At 47.7% G+C, this 27,787-nt stretch overlaps 1 protein-coding gene across 4 annotated transcripts; it reads left to right on the plus strand.

Annotated features, from left to right (window-relative positions):
- Positions 1-935: 935 nt before the first annotated feature.
- Positions 936-27,787, plus strand: SLC22A5 (solute carrier family 22 member 5). Of its 4 annotated transcripts, none has more exons than XM_037801018.1 (10): positions 936-1,531; positions 8,844-8,947; positions 16,517-16,690; positions 17,713-17,979; positions 18,997-19,123; positions 20,893-20,993; positions 22,731-22,945; positions 24,482-24,664; positions 25,858-25,993; positions 26,370-27,787. In XM_037801018.1, exons 1-10 carry the CDS (start codon positions 1,139-1,141, stop codon positions 26,464-26,466), a joined length of 1,797 nt encoding a protein of 598 aa, XP_037656946.1. In that variant the 5' UTR covers positions 936-1,138; the 3' UTR covers positions 26,467-27,787. The 4 variants fall into 4 exon arrangements, with proteins under 4 accessions (XP_037656946.1, XP_037656948.1, XP_037656949.1 ...); XM_037801020.1 differs by having other exon boundaries at positions 16,630-16,671; XM_037801019.1 differs by having other exon boundaries at positions 1,139-1,531; positions 16,517-16,671; positions 17,713-17,884.

The following is a 27,787-nucleotide window of genomic DNA, read 5'->3' on the forward strand; positions in this document are numbered from 1 at the left end:
TGCCAGATAAAATACAGGACACCCAGTTAGTTACCTTGGAATTTCAGCTGTCTCTGCATGGGGCAGACTTACTCTAAAAATGTTTTGATTGTTTATCTGAAGTTCAAATTTAACTGGATGTCTTATATTTTTATTTGCTTAATCTGGCAACTCTATTAGAAAGGTTTCCAGAAAATTTAAAATTACAAATATCACTCGTTATTCTATTGGACAGTGCTTCCTTAGAATAAGCTTCCTGCTGTTTTTTAAATTGCTAGTCAATCATTTCTATGTAGAAAAAACTAATCTGAGGCAAATATTTAACCCTTGAATCCTAGGCTGGGAACTTCAATAATCTTGAAGTTAAATTTTGTACATTTGCTTGAACAAGGGCAACAAAATTGATTATTACAACCAAAATATGGAAAGGGCATTTGGATGAGAATTCAACGTCACGGCTCCCAGGCTCAATCGGTTTCAAAACCATCTCTATCACTCTTACAGGGATGAGGTCTGGGCAGCTGACTAGCAATGAAACCCTGGGCAGTCACATTCCCCATGTAGGCCAAGGGAAGGAGGGACTTTAATACTCGAGCTTAACGCCGCCGGCCCAGCATCGGAGCAGCGACTCGGCCTCGGACGCGGATGCCATGAGACCCTCTGCCTTCCTAAACCGAACCTGGGCTAAGTCGACTAGAACCCCCGGACATGACCTCCTTGGCCAGGCCCTGCCCTGCCTGACCCCAGATCAGCGGCTCCACCCGAGTTTCAGGAGCCCCAGGAGGCCGGAACTTGCTCTCCACCTGAGCCCCAAGAAAACCCGGCGGCCTGGAATTGCCCACCGCAGCCATCATGCCGGGCTCCAACTCCGCCCCACTGCGCCGCGTACTACGGAACGGAGGGGCGGGCCTGGCAGTCCAGGCCCAGACCACGCCCCCGCCTCGCGCCCTATGTAAGGCCGGTCCGCGAGGGCGGTGGCCGCTGTGGTGGCGGGAGCTAGCAAGTCTTTCCTCCCTGGAACAGTGTGTCGGTCCCTCGATCGGTGGAGCAGTAAGGTTCCCCGCGCGCACGCGCACACGCTCGCGTCCGCTGCGCCCCGCCCCTGCGGGCCGCGGAGTCGCCAACCCAGGGCCGCTCAGCGCGGGCCGCTGAGGGTGGTATGCTGGACTACGACGAGGTGGTCGCCTTCCTGGGCGAGTGGGGGCCCTTCCAGCGGCTCATCTTCTTCCTGCTCAGCGCCAGCATCATTCCCAATGGCTTCAACGGCCTGTCGGTTGTGTTCCTGGCGGGCACTCCCGAGCACCGCTGCCGGGTGCCGGACGCGGCGAACCTGAGCAGCGCGTGGCGCAACCACAGTATCCCGCTGCGGCTGCAGGACGATCGCGAGGTGCCCCACAGCTGCCGCCGCTACCGCCTCGCGTTGCTTGTCAACTTCTCGGAGCTCGGGTTGGTGCCCGGGCGCGACGTGGATCTGGCGCAGCTGGAGCAGGAGAGCTGCCTGGACGGCTGGGAGTTCAGCCAGGACGTTTACCACTCCACTATCGTGACCGAGGTGGGTGCCAGCCCCTCGCCAGGTCTGGGGACCGGGACGTGGAGGAGACCCTCCTCCAACACCTTACTCCCCGCTTATGGGCGTTCTCCAGCCAGGTGGCTCGGGAGCACTGCGAGGTTAACTTCCACTTGGAGCATGCTTGTCATACTGTGAGTGTCAGGCTGGCCACCCATCCCGATGGCCCCCGTGGGGACCCTCTAATACCCTGAGTGATCAGGGACTTTCTCTAGATGGGAGTGGTTCCTCCAGATGGGGGTGTAGGTGGTGAAGAGCACAGCCAAAACTTGAGCCAAGCTGTCACTGTTTTCTCCTTCAGCCTCTTGTCAACTGTCCAGAGAGAGGGGAAATAATTCCCCTTCTTTTCCGACCTTTTAAAGTTAAAGGAAGCATGAGTATAAAACTCCCTTTTCTCTCCTTTCTCCAATCACTCCTCACCTACCTCAAAAAAAATGACAGTCTAGCCTTGTCCTGTAATGAATTGTTTACCTTGGTCTGTTATCAGGAACCAAGAAGTATCATGGTCAATGGACCCATGCATCTAAAGATCTCTTTAGGGTGATTTGTTGACCTGGAATGTTTTCCAGGATATTCCAGGATATGTTGAAGCATACAACCTCAATTCATCAGGGGAGGGGGGCAGGGGGAAGGGGAACCTTTCTCTTTCCCCAATCCCTTGGATTTTCTGTTTGTGTAGCTTTGGCCCCTGGCAAATCTGCAGTTGTTAGCACTGGATGTATGGCATGATGTTCATGGATGTATGTGGGTGTGCTTTGTATCTTACTCAGACAAAGGTCCTCTGACCCTCTGGAGTCTCAGCAGAACTGAGCAAGCAGGGAAGTGAAAAGAGCTCTCCTTGATTGGCACTGGGGCACCTGGGTTCACTGGGTGTCAAGGCCCCTGTTTGCTTGGTGTCTGGCACACTCTGCCTACAATGCACCCGCGGAGGAGGAGAGAAGATGGACTATTAGACAGTTACAGGACTCTGGATGTGCCAAGATAGGAAAGACATGGGGTCTATGCGAATACATTCCTCTCCTGCTTCACAGAATCAAACCGTGCTGGAGGCATGCATGTTCAGGGGTTCCCTCCTAGAACCTCAAAGGGGCTGACAGGGATTCCAGAGGCGCTGGTATATTGCCCTGGGGAACATCACCCTTCAGGCTGTTGGCCATCACCCAGAGCTGCCCCTAGAGAATCACTATCTGAGCAAGTATATGTGTATGTGTGATGTGTGTGTTTTCACTGTATAAGAAGTCTGATGTCTCAGCACCTGTGCTTGCTCGCTCCGTATATGTGTAGTGGGAGGGTGACCTGAGTCCCACTGGCATTTCTGTTAATGACATCGTTCTAGCGTCCTGAGGCATCATTACTTGACAAAAGAGGGGAGATCATCAGTTAGGTTTTGGGAGTGGGGGTGGGGGCGCGTAGAGCAATGTATAAAAGTAGCAGACCGTGCATTGTGGTCCAAGAGTGTACAGAGAATGGGAACTTTCAGTTGACACGGATCCTGGGCCCTCGCTTCAGTATAGAGTCTGTTACCTTCCTGGAAGCCAGCGAGAGCTGTGGAAGCAGAAACTACTCCTGGGGTTGCAGGCAGAGGCCACAGGGGAAGCTAGACTCCATGAGACACGAGTCCCAACAAATTCAGCTTCTGGCAGCCCAAAGGGAGGAGGAGACAGTGAATTCAGAAGAAGCTCATGGCATCTCTTTGGATTTTTCCCTGATCTCTGAGAGTCCCTGGGCTTATTCTAGTCATTTGCTCCTGCTTTGCTTCCCCATCCTGCCTTTGGCTAAGAGTGCCGGCAGTAGCACTGATGGGCTCCTAAAGGTTGGCTGTGCCCACGGGATCCGTGAGCTTTGTTGCTGCCAATGTCAATCTTTAGTTTTTTTACTTAGCCTATTTATTTATCTGTCTTAGCAGTTTCGTAAGAACTGCATGACCTTTCACCTACTTATAGGTTGTCAGTCTTTGCTGGGAGGCAAGATTAATACTTTACTTAGTCCTTTGTTTTGGGAGGCTGAAATGTCTGACTTCAAGTCCAAGGCTGCTGGTTCCTCTCAGGTGAACAGTCACTATTGGACACTGTTCCATCAGCGTTCTGATGGTTCTGTTTTCTAAGGCCCATTTTCTTTTTTTTTTTAATTCATTTTATTGAGATATATTCGCATACCACGCAGTCATACAAAACAAAGCATACATTCGAGTGTTCACAGTACCATTATGTAGTTGTGCATTCATCACCAAAATCAATCCCTGACACCTTCATCAGCACACACACAAATAACAAGAATAATAATTAAAGTGAAAAAGAGCAATTCAAGTAAAAAAGAACACTGGGTGCCTTTGTTTGTTTGTTTGTTTTTTTCCTTCCCCCATTTTTCTACTCATCCATCCATAAACTAGACAAAGGGGAGTGTGGTCCACGTGGCTTTCCCAGTCCCATTGTCACCCCTCATAAGCTACATTTTTATACAATCATCTTCAAGATTTGTGGGTTCAGGCCCATTTTCTTTTAACCCAGAACTGGCCCGCTGACCATTGCAGCTAGTCCTGTGCCTGCTAAATGTCTCCAAGCCTGTCCTCTGCCCCAAGTCATACATAGATGTGTTTGTAAGTACACTGATATTGAATTCCTATTCATATTTCTCAACAGAAGACTAAAACCTCAGGTATCCTGTTCAGTTTTTTTCTTTGTTGCATTTAAAGTACATACATGTAGTGTTGAACTTTGTGGTAGGTTTACATCTTTGCCTCTCTTGCAACTCCTGACACATTGCTGGATATAGAGTGGGTACTCAAGAACAATTTAATTGAATAGATTAATGAACAATGTTAAGACATCTCTAAAGTTTGAGAAGTGAACAAAAGGAGGACAGTTTAATTCATAGAAAGTAAAGTTGGGGGGTGGCGAAAAAGATAGACTGAAATATTTTGAAGGAAATGTAATCCTTCCCACTCCATTCCCCCCACTCATCCCCAATGGCTAGGGCTTGGCTGTGTATAGATCTGGAACAAGACATTGGGATTGATAGAAAGACGGGATCAATACTTACAAGGTCAATGTCGTTTGGTGCTCTCATGCTTCAGGCATAGTTTGGTAGTTCACTTGATACTAAGCTGGCCCGGTCTCCACCTCTGGCCCCCCAGTCATCCCTGGGGTGCTGGGGAATCAGCCACCCGACCCTTCAGTGCTTCTCCAACCCCTGAGTGCTTCTCAAGTTGCCTGGGCCACCTGCTTTTCAATTTCACCATAGCCCAGCCTGGCCCAGCCTTGCCCATCCTGAAGCCAAAGAGGTTTCTTTGGAAACTTCTAACTCTTCCAGCATCCATGACTTGGGGTTCCTTCAGCTAAGACCTAGGAGGCCTCTGCATCCCCTTACTTCCTTCCTGTCTCCACTTCAAGGAAGCCCTTTGCCCCAGTCCTTGATGGGACTCCGACTCACTTCCTATTGTTCTAGAAAGCCTCTTTCTGGACTAGCTTTTCTGTCAGCCTTGTCTGGTGCATTGACAGTCTTGAAAGGTAGCTGAGCCCCCATCGTTATCCACAAGCCAACCTGAAGGAAAAGCCACAGCAACTGGGAGGTGGGGCTGGGGCTGACTCTGGGGTGGACAGACCAGGTGGACCTGGAGCTTGTGCCCCATGGCTCTGCCTTTGCTGGCTTTTCCTCTCACTCATCAGAAGCACAAACCCTCATCCCTGCCTTTGCAGCTTAATGGCAAACCAAAGAAGCCACTTGCTGGGCCCTTGAGGTCCCTGTGTGTGCACAGTCATTGCAGACCCATCTTGCCATGAGTGGTCAGATTGAGCCCCTCTCCAGCTAGTCTGGAGGCAACATTCTGGGTCAAGGGTCAGATGGTTGACACAGGGCAGAGGTGGGGGAGCAAAGAAAATAATTTATTCTAGAGAATGAAGTTCAGAGTTCATCTGGACTTTGGGAGGCCAAGTCCTAGAACCAAGCCCAAAGGATTCTGTGTTGTTAAAGATTGACTGCCCTTTCATTCTTCCATGCACTCATTCACCTACATACCAAATGTACTGATGTTTGTTCAGGCCGCTGCCAGGCATTGTAGGGGATACTGTAGCAAATATGTCTTCTCTTTGCCCTGACAGCCTTCTGGCAGGAATCTTACTAATTGCAGCAGGAGGCAGAACACAGTATGCGTCAAAACACATGGCATTCAATGACATGTGGTGCTAACCATTGTGTTTGACCCTTGATAGGGTCAGGCTAGGTACATCTCAGGGAAGAACCTTGCCTTATGGGCACAGACTCTATCTTTATTTCCTTCCGGTCAACTCATAGGTAAGAACATTTAGTCCCAGGGAATTAGGTCATATCTCTATTTTTCATTACTGAGAAGCAGTACCAATTACATACTGAATATGAGATACATTTCTCTCTTTTTGGAAATTTAACAGCTTTATGGAGGTATAATTGACATAAAATAAACTGAACATACATAGAGTGTACAATTTGATAAGCTTTGACATATGTATTCACTCTTGAAACTGGCACCACTAGAGAGGCACATTTCAGACCAGGAAGTTGCAAGTCCAGGCCCACTGCCAGAGTTCTTCCAGATTTTTCAGGTTGGGACTGCTTGCACAGCTCAGCCAGCCTGGGGGTGGCAACGCCAGGCTTGTGACCTGAACGTTAAACCCACACTTTAAATACTAACATCAGTACCTATTGTTATCAGTCACTATAGCCAATCGGTCCTACCAAATAGAGGCACCGGTAAGCTGGTGGGTAGTTGTTTTTGTCACAGCTGGGGAGCCAGGAGGTAAGTATGGGAATACTAGATACTTTTTAAAACACATTAATCAGGGGGTACTTAGCCTGGACTTTGTGTGTGGGCCTTTCCTGTGAGTTCTCCTTAGCAGGATTCGGGCAAGTTCTGGAGCCCTCTGCAGTCCATCTGGTAGATGACAGGTAGTGGGTGGGTAGGGTGGGCTGGGACCCATTTCATGCTCTTGTATTCATTTTTGAGGCCTCTTACCTTTCCTGACCCCTCCACAGCCCATCTGGCCAGTAGGGAGGAAGTACTAATGCAGGTTTGCTTTAGGAAGGCCAGTATTGTCAAGAGTTGTTAGTGGTGGAGAGAGGACACAGTTACTCCTTGATTAATCATGGCTGCCCAGAGTAGGACAGGCTGAACTGGGCAGAGGGGGTGAGGCTGAGGGAGCATGAGAGGTGCTCTGGGGCCCCATCCCAGATGAGCACTACAGTCACCCTGTTTCCTGCAGAGCATAGTCTGACCTGGGTCCATGTAGCAGCTGGCCTTAGCAGCCCAGGATTCCCTGTAGAAGCCTGCTGTTGGGGGATCCAAGCTGAAGGAGGACAACCACAACCCCAGAACTCACTGCAGAAGCCTTTTTGGATTTCTAGTCTTGCTGGGCTCCATCAGTCCCCAATCCTTGTGAGAGACCTGTTGAGAAACAGCTGCTGACTCTTGATCCATTTTTCTGTCTTCACGCTACAAAAGTAATGCACACCAACTGTGAAATAGATCCCATCATATTTGACAGTGGCAGTAGCCAAAATCTGGCCCCTGAAGCGCTGCCTAACACCCTTCCTGATACCAGTAGGTCTGCACCCTGGGACGGAGTGAGGGAAAAAACATCCCCACCGTTGGATTCCCTTATTTTGACTCCCCTGCCACTCCTGTTCCTGGCTTTAGCAGCCATGCCTGGATGGGAGCTGTTCCAGGAGCACACACCACCCACCCTCCTCCCAGAGAGATGGTATCTGGGTGCCGGTGCCACTGAGGCTACAGAGGTGGCACCTGGCAATCCAGCTTAAGGTCTGGCCTGGGCTACTGTAGCCTGAGCATTCAGGCCCTGGTACTCTGCCATTCTTGACTCCTGCTAGTCTGGGCTTCCTCCGGATTCAGGGATTGGACACCCCTAGTTCCTCCCTGGGGTGGGGATCACCACCCCACTCTCAGCTCAGCCTTCCCTGTGCAGGCTTATTCCAGAGTGGAGAGCCAGCAGAGGCTGAGTGGTCCTTACCATCAGCTGTGGAGTTCTTCATGCGCAGCCTGAGCACTGCCTTCTGACCTCCCCAGGAGGCGCCCAGAGGCTATGTGCACACAGAGCCACAGCACAGTAAAGATGCAGACCTCTTTTTCTGCCTGTCACCAACCTGGAAGAGATGCTTTGTTCCAGGAGGTGTACACTCTCCTTGCCTTTGCTCGTTGCTGGGAAGCCAGATGACTCCATGGGAGATAGTCTAGCAGCCTGGCACAGGGGTCTGAATTCCCTGGTGGTGGGGGTAGGGTGGTGGCTGTCTGCAGAGATTCTTGGTTACCACTAAGTGCCATCTCTCTGTTCTGGAAAACATTTTTCTGAGAACCATGATGTTTCCTGTTTTGGCTTTTTCTTCCTTCTTTTGGCTTCTCGTTAGGCTGAAACAGCCTAATGTCTGAGTGTCCAGCTGCTTCCTCATTTACCTCCTCCCTTGCCCACAGACCTGTTTTCCTGTTCATGGTAACTACCAATGGAATCACACATTGGATGCTGGGAAACTCAAATAGCGCAGCCAATTTCCTACCCCAATCCTGTTTCACAAATGAGGAAATGAAGGTACACTGAGGGGAAAAACCTTGTCTGAGGTTGGACAGCCAGTTAACAGCAGAGTAGAAACTAGAAGCCAGTTTCCTGACTCCCAGCTCAGAGCTCTTGGCCATCATTGGGCCCTATTATTGTTTTGGGTTCAGAGTCAGGGATTCCAGCTTAAGATGTCACCAAAAGGATGTAGGAGTCATTGGCCCATGGTGGGAGCTGAGGAGAGCTGAAGGAACAGGTCCAGATGGTTTACCCTGGCCCTTTGGGCCTCAGTCCCTTCCTGGATGCCTTGACCCTTACAGCCCCTGAGCCCTGCTCCAGAGTCAGTCCTGTGCCATTCATGCCAATGCCCCGAACCCCCCTGAACAGGCATGCCCTGCTCATCCACACTCCTGGGCTCTTCCCAGATTCTTAGCAGTAAGCATGAGAGGCCTTGCATCTGGGCATGAATGCTTGCTCCCTGCCTGTCTCTCCCCTCCTCAGTGTGGAAGCCAGACAGTGAGGCTGCAGGCAATGAAAAACAGGATGGAGAGGGAGCTCACACTCCATTGGAGAGAGAACCTGTTCCCTGCCCTGCTGCCCAGTTGAGCCATTGCCTCCCTAAGTGAGTTCACACACCCATGCTGTAATGCAAACCGAGTACACAGGGATGCAGGATGTTCTGATTTTATTTTCCAAGAAGGCTTAGAATCTAAACAGTGTTTTTAAAAAGTGAGTGATATATCCCTTTGCTTCTCTTACAGTGGAACCTGGTGTGCGAGGACGACTGGAAGGCCCCGCTCACGATCTCCTTGTTTTTTGTGGGTGTGCTGCTGGGCTCCTTCATTTCTGGGCAGCTTTCAGACAGGTAAGGTGTCTGTCTCCTGCAGCTGCAGGGAACCTCAGCACTAAGCAAGGAGCAGGTGCCTGGTCCTTGGCTTCAGTTGGTAGTGTGCTCTCAGCCCAGGGCCTTGCATTCTTAAAAGAAGGGGAAGCTATGTCTGTGCATATGCTCCATACCAAGTAAAAAGAGCCAACAACTCCCACTCCCTAATTCTTGCTGGGTAAAGAAACCTGAGCTCTCCACACCAAGTGTATCCATGATTCAGTTGACCAGGAAATATGCCATGATTCACTTATGCACTAGCCTGGCTGGCCTTCCCTGGATGAACATGACTCTCCCTTGTCGCCATGTATAGGAGAGGCTGACACCAGACACACATGCACATGCACTGTATCGTGGATCTTTAGGTGGTACCGTAGACGGCTGCCTCTGTCTTCCCAGGAAGACCAGTGTCCTTCCTGTATGGTGAGAGATCTCACCAGCCAGCAGTGGAGTGATGGAAAGAACTCTCGTGTCTACAGGGCTGATTCCTCTTACTAAGAGGCCTATGGTTATAGCACTTACTTCACAACAAGGAGGAAGAGTGCTCTTTGGATCCATTTCTCATAAGCAAGTGTTATGAGAGGCCTTTTTTTTAATATTCATTTTATTGAGATATAGTCACATACCACGCAGTCATGCAAAACAAATCGTACATTCGATTGTTCACAGTACCATTACATAGTTGTACATTCATCACCTAAATCAATCCCTGACACCTTCATTACCACACACACAAAAATAACAAGAATAATGATTAAAGTGAAAAAGAGCAATTAAAGTAGAAAAGAACACTGGGTGCCTTTGTCTGTTTGTTTGTTTGTTTGTTTCCTTCCCCCATTTTTCTACTCATCCTTCCATAAACTAGACAAAGGGGAGTGTGGTCCTTATGGCTTTCCCAATCCCACTGTCACCCCTCATAAGCTACGTTTTTATACAATTGTCTTCGAGATTCATGGGTTCTGGGTTGTAGTTTGATAGTTTCAGGTATCTACCACCAGCTACCCCAATTCATTAGAACCTAAAAAGGGTTGTCTATATTGTGCGTAAGAGTGCCCACCAGAGTGACCTCTCGGCTCCTTTTGGAATCTCTCTGCCACTGAAGTTTATTTCATTTCCATTCACATCCCCGTTTTGGTCAAGAAGATGTTCTCCATCCCACGATGCCGGGTCTACATTCCTCCCCGGGAGTCGTATTCCACGTTGCCAGACTCCCCTGGATGTCTGATCCCACATAGGGGGGAGGGCAGTGATTTCACCTTTCAAGTTGGCTTAGCTAGAGAGAGAGGGCCACATCTGAGCAACAAAGAGGCATTCGGGAGGAGGCTCTTAGGCACAATTATAGGGAGGCCTAGCCTCTCCTTTGCAGCAACAGACTTCCCAAGGGCAAATCCTGTGGTAGAGGGCTCAACCCATCAAACCACCAGTCCCCTATGTCTGTGGGCATGTTAGCAACCATATGAGAGGCTTTTAAGTCAAAATCCATTCCTGGTTTATGGAATCCATAGACCCTTGCAATTATACGTAACATTTTAGAGATTGTATGTGTGAGCATTTTTCTGGAAAAAGGCCCATAGCTTTCATGAAGTTCTCAAGGGGTCATTTGGCTATCTTCCTACCTGGGAGCTTCAGGGTGTGTAAGAGAAGCCTGAGGCAAGAACAGCAGCTTTCAGGAAGGTTCTTGGCTATACTGGCACATATGAGGACACCCACAGAATCAGTGGGTCACCAGTAGAGAGGAGTCTCAGTATCCCCCCAGTTATTGGGACTCTGCCCAGGATCTTTAATAGGAAAGTTCAGGAGAAGAATGTTATCCTACCTGAAGAACACAACCATTTATTTTATCCTATAGCACAAACTCAGGGTGTTGTTTTGGAATGTTTTTATATCTGTGGATTGTTGTCTTTACCCGAGAGGTCTTTCTTCATGCAAAACTTAAATACATGCATTTCTTACTAGATCTGTCTTTTCCAGCATGTCATCTAGCGATTAAAAAAGGGAAAAATTCTTGCAGTCATCAGTGAGCACAAAAGAGCTAAGTAATGGGCCATGACCGTTGGGTGGCAATTCCAGCTGAGCCTGAGTCACTTGCTTCCTTGGAGGAAAGGACTTTGCTTCCCCAGATCCTTAATCTAGAAACAAATGTCAACTGATTACTTATATTTATTTAACAAACACGTAGCACCTACTATGTGCCAGACACTATTGTAAGCACTGTAAAAATAAAAAAATTTTAAAAATTTTAAAAAAGGAACTATTCTCCCCATTTTACTGATGGGGATAATGAAACACATAGAGAGTATAAATAACTTGCCCGAGTTCACACAGCTGGCAAGTGGCAGAGTTGGGATTTGGACCCAGATCGTCTTGATCCCAAGTCCGTAATCGTAACTCCTGTATTTTGTTTGGACTACTGTTCTGAGTCCCTGACTTCCTAGAACTTGCCTTCTAGTCAGGCAGAATGTATTGAACAACTCATTAGTGAAATAACTGTTATCCTTTGTGGTGTAAGTGATATGGAGGAGAAGTACAAGGTGCTGAGAGAGTATCTAACAGAAGAGAGCTGGGAAGGCTTCCCTGAGAAGGTAAAGCATGAGCTGAGATTTGAAAGATGAGTAGAAATCAACCAGTTAAAGACATGTTGAGAGGACAGAGTGTTCTGGGCAGAGAGAACAGCATGTGCTGAAGCCTAGACTCTGGAGGGAGCAGAGCACCCTTCAGGAACTGAAAGAGGTCCATTGTGGTAGAGAGTGGAGAGTGGTGTGGAGATGAAGGCAGAGAGGCGGGCAGAGGCCAGAGCCAAGAGCAGACAGGGCCTAGCAGATCTGCTAAGGAGTCTGGGCTTTAGTCATAGAGCAGTGGGGGAGCTACTGAAAGTTTTTTAAAGCAGGAGGATGATGTAATCAGATTTGCATTTTTAAAAAGAGTAGTTGACAACCTTGTGGAGAAAGGATTGAGGGGAAGCAAGAGGGATTGCAGAGAATCCAATTAAGAGGCTATCTCAATAGTTTTACGAGAGTTGATGGTGGCTAGGTGATGATGGTAGAGATGAAAAGAAGTGGTAAAATCAGCAGGATTTGGTGATGGCTTGAATGTGGTCAGTGAAGGGAAGATTTCTGGCCTGAACAACCAAGTAGATGGTGATGGCCTTCTTTAAGACAGAGAATATTAGAAGAGCCCAGGTTTGGGGGAAAAAATGTTGAGTTCAAGTTGAGACTACTGAATTTGGGGAGACTACAAGACCTCTAAGTGGAGAACATGTTTGGAAATTGTCAGCACAAAGGCCAAATGTGTGTGAGATTGCCCGGGACGGTGTAGAGAGTGAGAAGAAAGGAGGCTCAGGGCTGAGCTTAGAGGCCCTCTCAGTGTGGACGGTGGGGAATCCCCTCTCATGAAGTTGGATGGCAGCTTAGGCTCAGAGGAATTACCTTAATTTGAAAGACTAGAAGAGGACACTCCAAGTTCGACATTGAAGCAGTGCATTGTCCTGAGTCATCTGTGTTGTGGGTTAGGTCGATCTTTGTGGAATAGCCTAAGAACCTGATTGCTATGTAGCACTGTGATTACTTGAGGAAAGTGTTTACAACCCAAAAGGAAATGGTGGGAAAAAAATCCATGTGTATGTTGAGGACTACCTTCGGCTCCAGAAGAGCTAATACAGGGTTTTTCAAACCTTTTTTTTTAAATGTGGCAGCAGAACCTCTTCTTTTAAAATAATTTAAGACCAGTAAATGAAATAGGTAAAAGTCTGGCTGCTCTGTCTGTAGTTGCTGCCTTCACAACCCCACACCTTGAGCTTGTCCATACCCCATAGGAGGCCTAGGGCTCCATGGGATGGGCAGCTTCTGATCATATTACTTCTGAGCAAGCCAGTACTAAAACCTAAGCCAAACAAATTACCTAACAGCAATAGATTCATGCCCTCAACTCATCTAGGATATCAACAGGAACTTTTTATATTGGACAAAGGGTTAGCTTTCTTACTGGCTCGTTAGTAAGCTTGAAACTCAAGAGAAGTTGAAATCATCCTGGGGCATCAAAGCTTTTTATCTGACATAATTTGAGTCTTCTTTATGTGCGTGAATTAAGAGAGAAGCACAACCCTGAGAAGTGGACTGTTACCTCCTGTTGGGTTTTAGTGGGTATGTGTGCATTTTCAGTTTTGTTGACCAACTTTAAAAGTGAGCCCTTCTGGTCCCAACCCCAGACTGCCAGGGACTGGTTCTGTGTAAGGATTCCCTGGGCCTTTTTCTCCTCTACCACACCAGAAAGCCCTTGGAAAGGGAAAGCGGGGATAGGGGTGAGACCTGCCTGCCTTGTAGTTAGGAACCACCCCTTGATTGCAGTACTGTTATAGAACAATGAAGGGGAGTCCAAGTCTCCTGGACAAGTGTTTCTCAATCTCAGCACTACTGACATTTTGAGCTGGATAATTCTTTGTTAGGGGGCAGGTGCTCTCCTGTGCATTGTAGGATGTTTAGCAGCATCTCTGGCCTCTACCCACTAGATGTCAGTAGCACTTCCCCCCTTCTCCAGTTGTGACATCAAAAGTGCCTCCAGAATGGTGTGTGTGTGTGCGCGCCCCACCCTAGTTGAGAACCACTGCTCTAGACAAGCTGGGGGATGGCAGGTTTTCTTTGGAGAGCTTCCACCTCTGGGCCCTGTTTTCCCAAGTCAAGGAAAAGGTCCATTTCCCCACTATAAAATGCAGACAGGAACTTGGCACATTGATGACTTCCACAGTTTTTTATGGTGACCTTGGGAAGCACAATGTATACATGGATAAAAGGTGGAGCTCCTCTGGTTGGTATGGGAAAGGGCCCAGAGTTCCCGCTCAGCCTCCCCTTTCCCTCAAGGAACCTCCAGACATGAGAGCTCAGTTTGAAAACTACTATTCTGTATGATTCCAGCCCCTTCCAATCCAGAGAAGGAGGCCAAGACTAGGAAATCAAGACCACAGCTACCATTCTTGTTTGTGAGACAGTCATAAATGTGGCAACACAGTTAAATTTGGGCTGGATATTTTTCCTACTTCTGAAGTACTACCCTCAAAAGCTAAGAAAAAGTCAAGTCTGCACCATGATGTGCCATCTCAGCACTGGACTTGTACACTTGGGAGGCTTGACCAGACAGGATCCTGCTGGGATTGACCTTTGCTTCATGCCTGATAAGAGGTATGCAAAGCAGAAGGAGTGGGTTAACAGAATGCACTTTGACCCTCAGATGGCCCCTCAGAGCTGGCTCCCAAGGAAAACTAGGCTGGTGAAAGGCGCCCAGACAATGAGACAGGCCCTAGAAATGACTCCACAAGCCCTTTGTAGATGCTAGCCCTGCAGCTATCAGGTTCCCTGGACAGCTCACCCCTCCACCCCTGCCCTCACGTGTAGGTACGGACACACCGTCAGACCCAAACCAGGCAGTGGCTTCTGTCTGCACTTTCATTTCCCAGGCTTCTGAGCTGAGCCTAAGAAGTCTTCTGAGCTCCTTGTGTGTACCTAGCACAAGAATATGACCTAAGACTTCACCCAATGCTAGCAAGCAGTACTATATTCTTGCTTTCTCCCCTCTCTCCCACTCTTGGGTGCAGTCACTGGGGCCTTTGCAGATGTGGCCGTGAGGTCAGCCTTGCCGTCCTGTCCCCTGCCTGGGTCCTGCTGACTGTGGCAGTGTGGCTTGGCCCCACTGGCTGCCCGGAGCCAACAGGCCTGTCCACTGGTCTCAGGAGCTCTTTGGGGCACTTCGGGCAGTCCCTCCATGGTGAAGGCTGCCAGACCCCTTAGTAGATGAAGGATGGGGATTAGGTCTGCAAGCCACAGTTGCCCATGCTCTTCTTCCAGTCTGAAACATTCCCCACCCAACCTTTCACAGCTTTCCTTGACCACGCAGGCTAAATCAGGGTCCCTGGTCCTTGTGCCTTCTTTCACAATACCTCAGCAATTGGTAAGTAAAAGGCATTAGCCTATGTTCATGTTGGTCCCTAGTTTCTATACCCCCTTTGTCAACACCCACTTTTCCTTTGGGCCTCATCTCAGTGTTCCATCATCAGGGAGACCGGCCCTAACTGCCCACTTCCCCAACCTTACCTACCCCCAGTCCAGGGTAGGTAGGTTCCTCTGTATCTCTTGTAGACCTCGGTGCCTTTCCTTCAACACACTCATCAGTTTGTAATTAAGTATTCAATAGTGTGGTTGTTCGATGCAAGTAATGTCTCTCCCACCCTCTAGACTATAAGCTCCTGAGGGCTAGGGCAGCATCTGTTTTTATTCAGCTACATCCCCGGTGCCTAGTACATAATAGATGCTCAATAAACATTCCTTGAATGCAGGTGGGTGTCAGCCAGCCCTAGCCAGACTGGGGCTGAATCTACTGCTTCTCACTGGTTGACTACTTGTTCCTCCCTATTTGTGACACTGTCTTTAAAACAAGCAAACAAAAAACATACACAAACACAAACACTTTTTTTTGTAAAATGAACACAGATACAGAAAACCACACAGAACAAATGTATGGCTTAATGAATTATTCCAAGGCAAATAAGTTTGTAACCACCACCAATCAAGAAATAGAAGTTTCCTAGCTACACAGAAGCCCTGTCCATGTGCCCCTCCCCATTGCAGTGTCCCCCACAAATAACCAATATCCTGACTTTTAAAATAATCACTTCCTTGTGTATATGTTTTTAAATAGTGTTATCATCCAAATGTGTGCTATGATACAAGTTTAGTCTTGCCCACTTTATAAAATTTGATATGTCTTTTAGTCTTTTTTAATCTATGGCATCTCTCTCCATCCCTTTCTTTGCCTTACACATTATGTGGTGAAGAACTCTGGGCCATTTCCTAGTCTATAGTTTCCCAGTCTGGATTTTGCTTATTGCAGACTCATGGTGCAGTTCAGCATATTCCTCTGTTCTCTGTATCTCTTGCAAATTGGCAGCTGGATCCAGAGGCCCGAACAGATTTGGGTTCAGTCTCCTTAGAGGACTATAGGAGGCACATGATGCCTGCTTTTCTCTTTTTATGTTAGCAGTCATTGACACATAGGCCTGTATCTGTTAATTTGTTGGGAGGGGTGGGGCTTGTAAAATGATGATATTCCATCACTTCTTTTTCATTTGGTAGTTGGAATACTTTTACAAAAGTGACACCTCATCTGCTATTGGGTATTCACCTTGTTCACAAGGGGAAAGTCAAGACAAATGCTTCTTTCCCTTTATCCATTTTCACGGTCATGAATTATTTCCCCGTTATCCTCCAAAGTTGACTAAATATTATTTTTTCAAATATTATGAAAAAAATATGTCATTATGAAGGCATCAAACCATTGCCGTCATTGTACTTGTGAACGTCAGGCAGTCCTGGCGCCAGGTTGCATGTTTGTTGTAGGGAGGGGGAGTAAAGCCACAGGAACTGGGAGACCGGGATCGTACGGGCACACACACCCTGGCAGCACTGGCCACTACCCCACCCTGATGGATCTGGGGAAAGCCCCTCTTCCTGGGGCCCTTTTCTGCTACCTTTCCTGGCTAGTTATCTGTCACTCTCCTCTTCCCAGGTTTGGTCGGAAGAACGTGCTGTTTGTGACCATGGGCATGCAGACGGGCTTCAGCTTCCTCCAGGTCTTCTCAGTGAACTTCGAGATGTTTACTGTGCTGTTTGTCCTTGTAGGCATGGGCCAGATTTCCAACTATGTGGCAGCTTTTGTCCTGGGTATGGCCATCAAGTTGGAGTTGAGTACTTGATCCTGTGTTTTATATCATCCCACCACCCACCTTTCTGGAGACAACCAGGCCAGCCGGGGTATCCCTCAAGGGGGCGGGGTCTCTAGCAACACTGCCCCGAGTTTCTTGGTGAACCCAATATACAGGCAGGGAAACTGAGTCAGAGAAGTGACCAGCCTTGGATCCCCAGCAGCAGAAAGCCTGGCTTCCGAATTGTTCTCTGGCCTCTGAGATGTGGCACTTGCTCTTGTTTGTACTTGATGGCCACCTTACTAAAGACTCGTCAGAGATCATCATTTGAAACGGCTTGCCACTGCCCAGGGCCAAGGTCACTTAAGAAAGAGGGAGGCATGGCTTGAGGAGTGAGGGTTGCAGTTGGCAAGCTCACCGAGGAAGAAGACTGCCTCCTCTGCAAAACATTGTGGCCAATCAGAATTTACTGACAAGAAAAACATCGGTAGGAATGGGCTTTAGTCACCTTCAGGGTTTTAATTCAGAGGGCACACAGCAGGCTTTGGCTCAGACGTGCTGGCCTGTAATCACTGAAAAGTTGCCACTCTCACTGTTTGGAGGAATCTGACTCTACCTTATTGATCTTTGGGTTCCTCAGGTTGTATTGTTGAAAGGATTATTTTTTTCTCTTCACCTGAGTAGCAGCTTCACCTTTAACAAATTCTTCCTCACAAGTAAGGATTAGATACGGGGCCTAATGTGGCATCTTTAGCAAATGGCTTAAGAAAGTGGTGAAATGTTCATCCGAGATCTGTTGCTGAGCCCCCATCCCCATTCCCAACCCCACCCCAGAAGATGGTCAGACTGGACTTCGGTTCAGAATCCCCTCCCCTCCCCTCCCTAGGGCTCGGGAACTTGCAGATAATTCTGGCTGCTTTCTTGCCTGTGAATTGCAAATGACCTCATAGAAGATTAATGAGGAAATAAACCACATTAAAATGCTAACATGAATGCTAGCAAAATGCTAGGAAATATGAAAGTGAGTTAAAGCTCTAACACTCCTCCTTGTTTTGAACAGGAACAGAAATTCTGGGCAAGTCGGTTCGTATTCTGTTCTCCACATTAGGAGTGTGCATATTTTACGCAGTTGGCTACATGTTGCTGCCGCTGTTTGCTTACTTCATCAGAGACTGGCGGCTGCTGCTGCTGGCGCTGACGGTGCCAGGGGTGCTGTGCATGGTGTTCTGGTGGTGAGTGTGGCCCCGCCAGAGGTGTTCTGCCCGGCCTTCACCAGAGGGCAGCAGCAACCCACGAATCCCTGTTTGGGCACCCGAGGACAGGAAGTATAGGTTATTTCTAAATTGTTTCGAAATGTTTTCTCCACATTCGAAAAAACTAAACCAGAACAAAATCCCTAGATAATAACAGACTTGTTCTCAGCCCTGTGCTGGGGTTCCCTGAGGGCAGGGTGAGAGAGAGGACGTAGCTGTGAGATGGTGGGGTCCAGCCCACCTCCAGGAAGTGATCAGACGCGAGGGCAAGACAGCTTAGGCCCTGGTTCTGGCTGTGTGCTGCTGAGGCTTATGCCACAGGCACTGGGAGAAGAGGGACACAGTGAGATCCTCGGGGTGGCTGCATGGAAGAAGCCAGGCTTCATCTGAGCCTGTAAGAGAGAGACAGAGGAGGTGGATGGGCAGAAAGGAACACAAGCAGAGGGGCTGTGGTAGGAATCGCCCCTGGCAATTAGGGAAGGGGAGATCACTGGGCAAAATGGGAGAAGAGACAGGGTACATCATGGGTTCTAGTCATTACAGAAGGGCAGGGGCTACCTGTTCACCATGAGATAGAAAATAACAGGATCAAAGAATTCAGGTGCCTTGATAAACATGCTGTGTTAGGGAGCCTGGCAAGTTTATTGGATGGATCAGAAGTGGAGGAGGAGGAGGAGAAAATAGCAGCTAAGAGGCCAGTGCAGAAGCTGCTGTAGATGCTGGGGATGGGGAGCAGGGAGAGTGCAGCAAGGAAAAAAATCTGGGCTGGGCGCCTGTCTCCTCAGTGCCCAGCAGGGAGGCATCACCGCTCTTAAGAAATGGTGGTGGCTAGCCGTCTAGGGGCACCATCATGGGGTGCAGCCCCCACTCCCCCCACCCCCACCCCCAAATGCTGTGCACTGAAGCTCACACCTCAGGTCAGTACAGGGTGGTATGGAGTACCTCTTCACTTCTGGCTTGTAAACACTAAACATTACCAAACCTAGCTCTGGTTCTGAAACCTCGTTTCCCACCTCCACTTCTGCCCTACCTGGTCCCCTGGCCAGCTGTCAGGCAGGGAGCCTCAGTAAGATTGGTCCTTGTGCTTCCAGGTTCATCCCCGAGTCCCCCCGCTGGCTCATCTCTCAGGGACGATTTAAAGAGGCAGAGGTGATCATCCACAAGGCTGCCAAAATCAATGGGATCGTTGCACCCACAATCATCTTCAACCCTTCTGAGGTAAGCACTATGTGGGGGCCAGTGGGAAGGCTACATTGGCCGTGATTTGAGAGCAGCTTCCAACCCCCACACCCTGAGGTTCATACAGGCGTGCAGCCCTCTCCCCACCTGAGCCCCAGCTGCCCCCAAGGTGGGCCCTGTGAGAACTGACAAGTTGAAGAGAAGCTACCAACTACCTAATTCTTTCCACTTTTCCCATGGATTTCAGGTTTTCATACTTTATTTCCATTCTAGGCAATTATATAATTTAGCCATTACTTTTCATAATAAACAGCCTTTATTTAGTTATAGGACCTTCAGGAAGTCAGTGTTTTGGAAAGTCGCCGTTTCTTATGCCTGTGGTGGTTTGTCATCACAAAAAAAAATCTGGTCCGTAAAATAAGAAGCACAAATAGATTTGGAGTTAGGAATGTTCAGTCTCTTTCTGCTTACCAGTGGTCAGTTTGTGCCTTAGCGTCTTGGAGCCAGGTTCTCTTAGATCGTCACCCCTCCCTCCCCTGCCCCACCCTGCAAGCCCTGCTCTCTCCCATCGTGAGTAATTTCTTGGCTCTGCCTAGTTCCTGGTTCTTGCTTCTCCTTCCTGTTCCCTCTCTCCTTCTACCCTTTTTGCACACAGCAGGCAGTTTTCTTCAGTCTCGTGATTACAAGAAGAGGTTAGAAGCTGTAAATGCCAGTTAATATGGTTCTGGAATGTGTGTCTCTGACCTAACTGGGAAGACCAGGAAGCAGAATTTGTCCCCAGAAATGGCCATGGGGCCCTGGGAACAGCCCCCAGCAGCCATGCTGGAGCGGGACCTGCAGGCACGGAGAGGTGCTCAGGGCTCGGGAGGCAGACTCGGGGCCTGGGAAAGGGGCCAGTTACTGTAGCAGCCAAGAGGCGGGTGGTTGCAGACAGCCCTGCTGGTTTCACAGTTCAGCGGCAGCCCCTCAACAACTCCCGCTTAGCGTGTACCGGAAAGGGCTCTCATCCACAGAGGGCAGGGCAAGGGTGTCACGGAAAGGTCTTTGGTGGCTTTTAAGTGAAGGGTCAAATTGGGTGAGCCCATAAGTCCCACTCGGAAACCGGCATTTTTGAGGAAATAAGGCTATTTCAGGGAAGCCTTTAAGTTAAAAGTTGACCTTTTGTTGAACTGCTAACTTGGGAAAAACAAGCTCCAAAGCTGGGTTTGCTTAAGAAGGCAACATCAGTGTGTTTAGACGTGTGGTTTATTAATGGCCTCGGCTGTGCCGAATTTCATAGGAAGTTACTCTGGGTGAAGCTCAGGTCAATTTTCCTGTTTTTCTGTTTGAAAAAAAAAAATTCCCTGGAAATAGACCAGTAACTACATGGGATGAGGACTAAAAACATTAATTCTTTTTAAATATCAGATCAATAACATAAATACACAGCCAGTTTCTACCTCTGACCCAGAGGGCAGGGAGTCAGCTTTGGGAAGGAATTCTTAGAGGTCTCCCTGGAATGTGGTCCTGGCAGGAGGATTGGGCGGTGTAGGGAGCCAGCCACCAGCGTGGTCCTTGGCCTTCACTGCATTCCCCGAGGGACCAGTCACCTCCTTTTCCTCCTCATTCTTGTTCACTCTAGTGTGTTACTGGCAGGGCCTGGGGAAGCCTTCAGTGGCTCTGATACAATCACTATAAGTATTGTTTTTCTTTTCAAGGAAGAAACATAAAACACTCCCCAACCTGAGACACAGAAAGCTAAGGTGCCAGGGTTTGGGGTCTGTTATTGGATGCTCTCCTTTCCATACCTTTCCATATTGTTCCTGCAGCTACAAGACCTAAGTTCCAAGAAGAAGCAGTCCCACAACATTCTGGATCTGCTTCGAACCCGGAATATCCAAATGGTCACTGTCATGTCCATCATTCTGTGGTACGTGAGACCTGCCTGAGGCTTCCAAAGCGGAAGTGGCCACCAGACCTCTCCTTTGCAGGAGTGTCTCAGGGCAGAATTGAAAGCTTGTATTATCAGAACGTGAAAGGGATGTGCCTTGCAATGGATAAAATGGGCATGCCACAATTAAGTTGATGGGATCTCAGAAAAGGGGAGTGAAAACTGTCATGGTGGCTTTGGGGGGAAATACAGGATCTTTTGGGATCACTCCAGGTCCTGAGGTGAATCCTTGCTCACCTTGGGTCCTTGCTTAGTTATTCCTGTCACTTGTCCCCTCCTATCCAGTCACAGACAGTGGCTGAGAAGGACAGGCAAGGCTTCTAAGAAGGATCTGAGTGAAGATACTACGTCCTCTAGGTTACAGAGGCTGCTGAGTACTTTCTGAAAATGTGGAAGCAGGACTGAGCCTCCTCTCTCTGGGATGTTCAGAGATGATCCTGGCAGCATGCACATGGCCTAGATGTCCTCTTCAGGCTCCTTCTAACAAGGCGTTACACCAAGTGTGTCAGGAAGGAATTTGTGAGTCATCAGAGATCTCATCAGAGATGTCTGAGTGCCTGGATAGCTTTTGTCCAGTGACCAGACCCTTGGGATTATAGGAGACAACCTGAGGCTACTTGGTGAATGGTGATAAGATGATGAGAAGGACAGATTTCATCTCTGTGTCCTTATTACTAGATTGAACCAGCCTTGGGGCAGCCAGCAATTTTGCTTACTGGAGGGGTACTGTGAATCACCCATTTCCAAGGAATGGTCCAGGATCCCTCAGGGCAGTGCCCACCCACTGAGTCTGCCTCGAAACAGGACCAGCATTCAGCATGCACCATAGATTTGCCAGCCTGCGATGAGTCACCCACTTTGTGGTTCACCCAGGCTCTCCTCTCTGCTCTGGATTTCCCAGGGACTTGGGCACATGCTTTTTCCCCCTGATTGCACAAGCTGAAGTTTTAACCTGCAGATGAGTCAAAAACATTTAACCTGCAGATGAGACAAAAACAATCTAATCCATAAAGACCTGGCTTGACACAGAGAATGGGTTGTCAGCAGAGTGCCTACTGGTGGCAGATCCCAGAACAGGGACAGTGGAGGGCATGCAGATGAGAGAAGATGCAGCCCCCTCATTGGGAGCTCCCTTTCTTCTCCATGACACACTTGGTACCAGCTGCGGCTGACCAGCCTCTTCCTAGCTGGTCACTACAAATGGTCAGCAGGATCTTTTTCCAACCTTTGACCTAATGTCTGCCCCTTATTTTATCTTCCCCCTTGTGTCTTGTCACACCCTACTTGATATCTGCCACCTTACTCATTCCCTAGCTCCTTCTGCAATTGCTGGGTTTGGGGAGGTTCAGAGAGTAGAGAAAAAGGTTTCTTTCTGTAAGTTCCTAAGCTAAGGATTTTTGAAACCAAAAAGTGGGGTGGAATTTTATTTTTCTCAGCAAATTATATCTATTTGAATTATATAAGGCTTTCTGCTGGGATACTTTCTATATTGAATGCTCCAAAAGTATACCAGCATAGCATTTACACTGGTACCACTTGGGCTGGGGGAAGTTATCCTTTGCTAGAAGAAGGAAGATGCAGAGTTAAATCTACTGCTGCCCTTCGTCTGTTCAAAAAGTAGTTTTGAATTTCCTGAAATAATTATATTTTTTAAGTTGTTCAGGTTTGGAGGGACATAGATACTGCTCTGCAGCTTTTTTCTCCACTGTATTTCAGGATGACCATATCTGTGGGCTATTTCGGACTTTCCCTTGATACTCCCAATTTGCATGGGGACATCTTCTTGAACTGCTTCCTTTCGGCAGTGGTTGAAGTCCCAGCATATGTTGTGGCCTGGGTGCTGCTGCAGTATCTGCCCCGGCGCTATTCCATGGCCACTGCCCTGTTCCTGGGCGGCAGCGTTCTGCTCTTCGTGCAGCTGGTGCCTGCAGGTAGGACTGTATGCATCTGCCCTCTTGGGACATCTTCCCCAATTAATCAGGAGAATCAAATCATACTCATCACAGCTCCCTGCATACATGCATTCTTGGCCTAAAAATCAAGAGAAAGTGCCTCCAGAGACCAGAACATTCTTTACAGCCTAGCCTTTGGGGAGTTAGGGGGTGGGGGTGGGAGGGAGGAGCCATCAGGGGCTGTTGGTTATTTTACTCTATACCCAAGTTAATGTGCTCATATTTAGTTACCTCTCCAAAGGAAGGGAGAGGAAAGAGAACCATCCCCATAATACTTTTTCCCCTAGACATCTTAGTCATTTATTTATTCAACAAGTAATTGAAGAGTGCCTACTTTGGGCCTGGCACTGTGCTTCGTGCTAATGATACAGAATTAAAGATGTCAGACAAAACCTCTGCTCTCAGGAAGCTCACACTCGGATTGAGAAGACAGACAACAAACAAAGTGCTTCTTGGAGTTCAGATGGTGTTATGTTTTATGAATAAAAATAAAGGACAGTGTGGGGCTGGCTTACATAGAGAAGTTACGGACAACATCTCTGAAGAGGAGGGCAGTTGAGCAGAGACTTACATGAATTGGTGAAGAAAGAAAGGCATGAAAAACTCCAGGAGAAGGACCTTTCAGGAAGAAGAAACGGGAAGAGCAAAGACCCCAGGGAGGGAATGAGACTGGCATGTTTTCAGAGAGAGAGGAAGCTAGAGGTAAAGAAAGGGAGAGAAGCCAGGTCAGTTAGGATATTGCAGGCCATTAGTAGGATTTCATATTTAAAACTGTCTTGGGTACCCCACAGATGGGTGGGGGTAGCTCTTTTTGACAATACGTGGAACAGTTCGTAGACTCTCACATGACCATCACTGTACCCAGATTTCTCAGTTTACCCATGGATTTGGGGGCCTGTGGGGCTATATAGGAGTAGCTCCCAGTGTTGCATGCCAGAAGGAGCCCAGGAATTTAGGTAGAAGTTCACACCTGGGCTCAGAGTGACCCTCCACCCTGTCTTCTCATTGGCATAGTGAGAAGCATGGCTTGGAGGATTTTTCCTGAATTCCTGATGGCCTATGAATTTTTTGAGGTTTGTGTTTCATGAAAACATAAACCAAGTTAGAATTGAACACCCCTTCTAGTCATCTAAAGTTCATTAGTTAATTCCACAGGGCCTGCATAATGAGATTCTGGGGTGACAGGCTAACCCCTTGACAGACATGCCTTCAGTGAATTCTGAACTGTAAGGCAGATTTATTTGGGCTACTGAGGGGCTCATTTGGGGGGTCCTTAGGCTGAGTGTGTCCTCACATAGCTGCAGGTGGCCAGTCTCCTTTGATAATTAACTTGGAAGAAATCTTAATAGACCCTCTTACCCCACAATAGGAAATTATAGAAACCATATGCACCCCCACACACACCTTAAAATAAAAGGAGGAATATGTTTGTTTCAGGTAAAAAGAAACAGAACTTTGATTAGCATTATACCTTGGGTCAGTACCTACTCTTGCTTGCTTTCCTTTGTCTTCCAGACTTATTCTATCTGGCTACGGTCCTGGTGATGGTGGGCAAATTTGGAGTCACTGCTGCCTTTTCCATGGTCTATGTGTACACAGCTGAGCTGTACCCTACGGTTGTCAGGAACATGGGCGTGGGGGTCAGCTCCACAGCATCCCGCCTGGGCAGCATCCTGTCTCCCTATTTCGTCTACCTTGGTAAGTCCCCCCAGGCAAAGATGTCTCCTCTGGGCCGAGGGCACATAGCAGGAATGGGTGGAAGCACAGAATGGCTTGAATGTGAGCCGGAGAGAGCTCGTTAATGGGGCAAACAAGCATGTGCAGCGAATGGGATCCATCCAATACCAGATGTCTGCCAGAGAGAAGACTTTGTCCAGGTGCACTGCAGGGAGGTTCTTGTTTTTAAGTGGGAACAACCTGTAGACTAGCTAGAAATCCATGAGAAAATGAGAGGTTTTTGTCTGTTTTAGCCATCCCAGGCCTTCCATCAGAGAATATAGTTCCCTTATCCTTAGAAACTGCAGAGTGGTTTAGGGAGCCAGCGTACTTGGATTAGAGAAATTTGTCCTTGGAATCAGAGTTTAAAACACACGAGGGGGAAAAATATTCCTGTTTTAGGCGTAATACCCAACCCCTGGCTTTTCTCTTTCTCTGACTTACTCTCTTGTTCTCTCTCTGTTTTTTAAACCAGTTTTACTTTTAAAATATGTTCATAACATCTGTAATAAATGTCTTGAGTAATAAAAAAGAAAAGAGGTCTGATGAACAAAGAATTAACATATGATTTGGAGCACTTCAGACTGTTGGTTTATCCTGTGTAAAGATTTACCTTGTGCCATTTTATATAACAGGGCACCAATTTTCTCTGCCTCAAAATTATTTCCTCATAGCAGCTCCTGTTTCCCTGACATATCTAGCCAGTAAATCTTTGGGGAGAGGAGGCACGTACCCTGATAGTGCCCAGACTTCTCAAAGTTCTGACAAGCAGAAATACCTCATGTAGCCTGAAGGCAAATCAAACAGGTTGTGACACATCTGGAGATGTGAGAAGTTATACTTGTCCGTGGACAAGTACCTCAAGTTCCTTGGAAACCCACACACTGCGAAATAGAAATCGTAATCACCCTGGCTCTGCTCCCGCGTCCCCCTCCCGCTGCACCCCTCTCCTGCACTGCACAGGCACTGCTGGGCCTCTGGCATGTCTGTGCCTCCTCTGTGTAGTGAGACCTGTCTTGATGTCAGGTTCCAATCTGGTGGCTCAGACCGTGGCATATGCTGAGGCAGAGAAGGCAGGTGATCCCCTTGATAAGAGTCCTGGGAATGTAAAGAGATGGAGGGAGACCCAGTCTGACTGCAACCCTGGGCTCGGGGCTCTGTCTGCTCTGCCATAGGTGCCTATGACCGCTTCCTGCCCTACATTCTCATGGGAAGTCTGACCATCCTGACAGCCATCCTCACCTTGTTCCTCCCAGAGAGCTTCGGTACCCCACTCCCAGACACCATTGACCAGATGCTAAGGGTCAAAGGGTAAGGAGGTCTCCTTCCTAACATTGTTGATGCACTGGGTCTGGGCCTGGCCAGGTCTTGGGAGCTTCTTGCAGTAAAGTCCCCTGCAAATTCTCTCTCACAAACACCATGAACTAGTTTAGCTATGAGCGTTACAAATGCAAAGGTCCTTACAGCCTATCCTCTGGCCTGATCCAGTTTGGACATGTCACCATGTACATCTCCATGGCAGCAGCACCTCTGGGACAGTGCTGGGAGGAACCTTTCAGAATCTGCTATGTTATTTTTCCCCCACCTTGGTGAAATAGTCTCAGTTCTGATTTTTTTTAATGTTAGGCAATTTTTAAGATTTATTGCTAATATTTGTTGCTCACATTTGTTTTGCTTGCTTTTATAGAATAAAATACAGGCCAGCTCCAAGCCACACAAGTCCCACCAGGGTATCAAGAGAAGATGAAGAAAGCCCCACAATCCTTAAAAGCACAACCTTCTAACACAGCCTTCAGTAAACTGAAGAGGAAAGACTGCTCCTTGTCAGAAATGGCTTGTGCAGACAAGTCCTTCTGTGACAAAGGTCTTTGCTATTTATTCTGTTGACCCTTTTTCTGACCTGCTCATGGATGGGCACCCAGACTCAGAGGCTGCATATGGTCCTAGAGTAGTACCTTCCCTCCAGAGACACCGGGGCTATGGTCAGACAACTGTAGGTAAGTCACAGATACTATGATGATGGACTTGGTGCTTCCTAAGAAGTTAACTGTTCACCAGAACAAGTGGGATTTGAACGAATACAGGAGGCATCTGCTAAATTTACAATTTAATTTTCAGACTGCCTAAAAAGGCCCCTGATAAAACTGGAGGTCTAAGCTTTCCTCCCCCATTCCCATTCACTTGTAATAATTCACTTTAGAGCACAAGAAATAATTTCACAGGGAGTTTGACATTTTCTCAGTTCCAAAGGACATTAACAGGGGTTGTTGCTTCCCCAGGACAGGAGAGCACAGGGTCTGGGAAACATAGAGGTAATTCACATAGAAGGGACTGCAGAGATACAGAATATGCGGGTGAGTGTATTGATGTGTGAGCTCTTGGACCACTCAGTATGACTCGGGGTAGAGTTGTTTACATCTGATCAAAGCACTTGGGCTTGTCCAGGCCCATAAGAAAAGCATCCTTGAATCTATTATTCTTATTTGCCACTGCTGTGTAAATCAAACCTTCTTGCTACTTTGGTTCTTGTGTATGGTTTGAAGGTAGTGTATCAGTGAGAAAAAGAGACAAGTCTCTTCTCTTGAAACTGTGATGTGAGTTGTTTATTGTTTTTTGATTTTTGTTTTGTTTTGTTTTTTATTTTGGTGGTAGTTGTGTCTTTTGCTCCTTAAGTTATTTGCCCTTCAGAATAGACTTAGGAAAGGCTGGTTCCTTAACCTCCAGTTTGTGGCCTTTTTATCCAGAAACACTTGCACATGTAAATCTTTGGCCTTACCAGCCTTAGCCACTAGCACTTCTCTGAGGGCCAGAAATGGTGTCATTGTGTGTTTCTTTTGTGATATCTAATCATGGAAAAAATTACAAGAAGAAACTTAAATTGTGTTCACAGTATTTTCAGAGATGCTCACTTCAGACATATAACATTATTGGGAGATATTTTATATTCATTGTATTTGTCTTCTCTTTTCTGAATATGTTCCGTGGTACTCCTTCTGATTATGTTCATATGGTATTTCACCTGGTTAAAAAATGTATTTCTGTGAAAGCTACTGAAGTGCCTAAGGAAATGAAAACATTTTAATAAATAAAATGATAGCCACTGTC

The sequence above is a fragment of the Choloepus didactylus genome, chromosome 13 (assembly GCF_015220235.1).
Source record: "Choloepus didactylus isolate mChoDid1 chromosome 13, mChoDid1.pri, whole genome shotgun sequence".
Lineage (NCBI taxonomy): Eukaryota > Metazoa > Chordata > Mammalia > Pilosa > Megalonychidae > Choloepus > Choloepus didactylus.